The sequence below is a fragment of the Saccostrea cucullata genome, unplaced genomic scaffold, assembly GCF_032062105.1.
Source record: "Saccostrea cucullata isolate Sc308-1 unplaced genomic scaffold, CSIRO_AGI_Scuc_v1 ctg13809, whole genome shotgun sequence".
NCBI lineage: Eukaryota > Metazoa > Mollusca > Bivalvia > Ostreida > Ostreidae > Saccostrea > Saccostrea cuccullata.
Window position 1 is genome coordinate 3,889 of NW_026919932.1, and position 4,593 is coordinate 8,481.

Below are 4,593 nucleotides of genomic sequence, written 5' to 3' on the forward strand. Positions count from 1 at the left end.
AAGATGTGTTAACCGATTAAAAAGCAAAAAGTGGAAATTATTTTCGTCAATCACCGATCTCAATATTGGCGAAAGCATCTAGAACATCATGTCCCTTTTGCTTCATTGTTTTAATCAAGAAATATTTGTAAATAATGTAACTAACGAGTTATTTGATTAAATAGTTTTACAACAAATGATGTTAGATAAATTAAAATACTGTGGTTTCATCAATATTCGTTGAGCACCAATTTTCGTGGATTTCGTTGTTGAGCAGATCCACGAATTCAAATGTTCATTGAATTACGAAATATGACATACATTTGTATAGGCAAAGCTTTTGTCCACGAAATTACGTATCCTCGAAAATGTATGTTTTACACAATCAACGAAAATTGATGACAACGAAAATTGATGAAACCACAGTACAATTAAAACAATAGTTTGGGAAAAACGAGCTAAATTTACTTGGAAATTTTTAGAAACATATTGTTGCCGGGAAAGCCACTAATATTTATTATGGCAAAAATTTATTGAATGTCATGTGTGTAATATAGTCACATGACATTCTAATATCTGATTCTGGTAGCGAGGAATGTTAAAAATTGGTGACGAGTTAATGATAAGAGTAATTATTATAAGAATGGGAAATATATGAATGTATCGAAATACTACAATACATATTTAGCATGTGTATGATTTTCTTATGAGTTTATCGGTAAAAAAATTTGTATTTTCCTTCCATACTGAGAGCATTGTGGCAACGAACCCAACGTACAATTTGTATTTTGTAATTAACTTGCTTACAAAAAAAAAAAAAAAAAAAAAAAAAAAAGAGATCGAGAAAACTTACAAATAAGGTATTGTTCAAATACAATTAAAGCTGTAAAGTTTTGTGCTGTAATAAAGACAATTAAGTTTTTTTTTCTCTAAAAAAGTCTTTTGCATCAATTACTCGGCCGATTCACAAGGGGAGGGTGTGTGTGTGTGCGCGCAAAAGCTTATTTTTACACGGGTACATGGGTTTTGGTTTATGAATATGTAGATGTATGTACCTTATTGCTGTATAAAAAAACCTTTTTACTTATCGATAAGGGTACAAATATATTTATAAACCAAGACCCAAGTACCTGTGAATTTTTACCCCTCCCCAACCCCAAAAATCAATTTATTTGTAAATTGTGTATATTCGCTGCTTTTACCCTTCATCAAGATGAAATAAGAACATCTGAAGTGCAATATCCGAAACATTGTATGAGGTTTCACATAAACATCAATTAAAGACATTTAATTTTTCAAGTTTTCACAAAAAGTGAGTGGGATGGTGGCGTACATTTACTTCATGCGGGATTTTGAACAAAGTATTTCTTCCATCTATAAGTATGTAGTCTATCAGTAAAATCTACAATTTACAGATACAATTTATTTAATTTTCTGTTTCAAATGGTAACTATGTATATAAATTCAATTTCCCGCGCTTGTGCGGATGTTTATCTAGTTGTATAATTTCAAAACAAAATGAGGAACCGGTGCAGTTTTTGGTATATTTAAAAGTAAAAATCCAAAAATATCACAAAACATATTTATCATGAGGGAAAGCGTAATATTAAACATTTTGTCATACCATTATATTTCATGTGATGTATGTTTATTTATGCTTGTAATTATTTGTTTTGCAGATTTACATGTATTTATATTTACAATTTTAGGGCTCATTATCGATCATTCGATCAGATTATAATAAATGCATGAACCCTGACCGCATCTTATTCTTATTGGACCTGTAACACTTGTATAACTCCTGATATGACTCATTCCCCGAAGAAGCAGGACCCATAATGTCACTCTCAAATTTTAGAGTGATTTATTCTCGGCTGCGGTGTTTTTTGATTTTGAACATCATCTGCTATACATTATGTAGTTTTGAGTCTTGTTATCTGTTAATTGAGACATTTATGAATTTCAGTTTTAGCTCTTTTGTAACAAAATAAAACCTTTTTCACATTTCAGTGAGTTTACAACTAGTTGAATTTCTTTATCATTCTACTTCACTCAGCCACAGTTATTATCTCAGTTACAAACCGTTTACGTTTAACCCATTGTTAACAAGTATTTGATTTTCTTCACTTTAACACTGTGACACTCTGCCACAAAGAGGTTGTCTCTGGTGTCTACACATAAACCCCATGGAGCCTGTAGATCACAGTTTTCAATGTAACGGAGGAACTGTCCGTCCTGATCTAGGATGTGGATACAGTTGTTGGCATAGTCTGCTGTCAGGATCTGGCTCTGGCTGTCTGTTGTTATGCCATATGCAGAGAATAATCTCTTGTTAGTAGAGGGTTGACCAGTGTATCTAAATCGGAGTTTTCCTGCCTGATTAACCACCACGACTGCTCTGGCATTAAAGTCAGCAACACAGATATCCAGGTTCCTGTTCTCACTGATGTATTTTCTGTCACCAAAATGAATAAAAAGATTTCCTATTACTATCAAACTGAATGGTTTGTTTCTCTTTGGAGCCAGAGTAACAGACAACTTTTGATTGTTTAAAATCACTGTCCATAATAACCAGGAGGTCACCAGAGGAGGTACTACAGATGTTTTAGGTTTCCACCCCTGTAGTTTGATCAGTTCTTGCATTTGGTCATTCTTCATTATGTTTACAGTTCTTGTATCAGGATCAGTATAAACTAGATCTCCACTCCTTGTCACTGCTATGTCACTTGGTCTGTTCCCTGACTTTGTTTGGACTGATTTCAGTAGTTTGCCCTGGAGATTATGAAGTTTCATGATTTTGTTATTCCCACATGTCCAGATTTCTTCATCACTGAGACAGGTAACACTGTATAGCCCATATTCATATCCAATTTCTATGGTGGTGATGAGCTCTGGTTCATCAAGCAGTGATTTGACTTGAGGACAGGATGCAGTCTCTGGTGTCTTCATTATGTAGCCATGTTCTTCTGTTGTAATGGATAATTCTGACAGAGAACCAAACATTTGATGGAGCTTTTCTCTGTTGATTTGATGTGGAGAGAAACTTGGTAATGTAACATTGACTCTAGGAGGTAAAGATCTGAATTCAACATTCTCTGATTTGTAAGCAGATGTTAGGGAGACATCATTAGAGTCAAGTATTTTCTTCAGATCAGCTATGCACTGTTTTACCTCAGAAGTAATCTGTTTGATTTCTTTTTCCTGTTTATTTAGAGCAGCCAGGTGTTTAGTTTTCATCTCATCAATTTCAGATTTCTGTTTGTTGACAATTATGTCAATTTCACTGTGCCATTCTTCTCCTTGTTTGGTGACAGCCTGTTGCCAGTTTCTCACAATGATTCTTCCAAATTGACTTTTTCAGAGTTTAAGTCTAATGTAATTTCCTCATATGTAGGATAGATTCTTTTCTCTAGTTCTTTTAAATCTTTTTTTAAACCATTTGTTTTTGAACTTAGTTTCTGTAGAGCATCTGATAAATCGTGTCCTTTATGTTTCCCAGAGGAGAGGCAGGTAGAACAGACAGGAATGTTACATTCCTCACAGTAAAGTTCACAATGTTTCTGGGTGTGGTTTGGACATTTTGGGTAGTTAGGAGTAGAAGTTCTGTGTTTGTATGGTACAACATTGTGTCTTTTAGATGCATCAGAGAGATGCTCCCCTACACAGGCCTTACACAGGTTAATCTGACAAAGTTCACAATGACTCTGTAATGCAGCTTTTTGACACAGGTCACAGAGGAGGAGTACTTGAGCTCTGTCCAGCAGGTCCATCACTGGGGCTTTTAAGTAAATTAGTTAGATGACCTGTAATTAAAAAATAAAGGAAGACTTTAATCACATGATTACAGGAACTTGAAGCAATTCTAAATAAAAACGAGAAGTTTTTACATCCCCCACAAACAAAGTTTGGGGGGTGGGGTATATAAAAGGTGTTTAGAAAGTTTATTCCTCATTTTTCTTTTATTTCGAAAATAAATATTATGAGAAGATATTTACAATGTGTGATATTTTATGTTTACATTGTCCATTCTTGCTACTGATAAGGTTTTAACTGTCTTTTGGTGAATCAATAAGGGGAGGGCAGGTATTAAAACAGGATGATGTCCGTGCCAAAAAATAGGAATGGCGCATATTTGTGACAATTATTAAGCACACAGGTCAAAACATCCTTTCAAATACTATATGCAAAAATTATTAAATCCGTCAAAAATTTCAAAATGACAAACCTGTTCTTTTGAAAAGTGATCCTATACCTATGCTCATCAGCTTGTCTAATGGAAGATGAGCTATGAAGAAACAAAAAGAAGAAATAAGTCCGAGTTTTCATGAATGATGCAGGATAACCTCTGATGTAGAGAAATGTTGTTTGAAAGATAAAAGCCGAGGCTTTTATTTTTCAAACAACATTTTGAGACCGAGGAGGTTATCATTCACGACAACAAGGACTTCATTTCATTCGACCATGTCTACTACAATCGCTAAATTACGGATGATTGTTTCCTCTGTAGAGAAACGAATTAGGTCACCATGTCTCGATTACGCTGTTCCATTTAACACCAGGGTTAAAATTTGTATGCTTACCTTTGTATGGAATGCAGACGATGTGAGCTTTTGT

General features: G+C 34.3%; 1 protein-coding gene and 1 pseudogene across 1 annotated transcript; both read right to left on the reverse strand.

Annotated features, from left to right (window-relative positions):
* Positions 1–2,049: 2,049 nt before the first annotated feature.
* LOC134240392 (uncharacterized) lies at positions 2,050–3,264 on the reverse strand (annotated as a pseudogene).
* A 44-nt stretch (positions 3,265–3,308) lies between these two features.
* On the reverse strand, positions 3,309–3,749 carry LOC134240381 (E3 ubiquitin-protein ligase TRIM45-like). The gene has a single exon (XM_062722478.1). The coding sequence runs from the start codon at positions 3,747–3,749 to the stop codon at positions 3,309–3,311; it is 441 nt and encodes a 146-aa protein (XP_062578462.1).
* Positions 3,750–4,593: the final 844 nt, after the last annotated feature.

Coding starts and splice junctions, on each gene's coding strand:
- LOC134240381 (XM_062722478.1), bottom strand. CDS start 3,749: ATGGACCTGCTGGACAGAGCTCAAGTACTCCTCCTCTGTGACCTGTGT.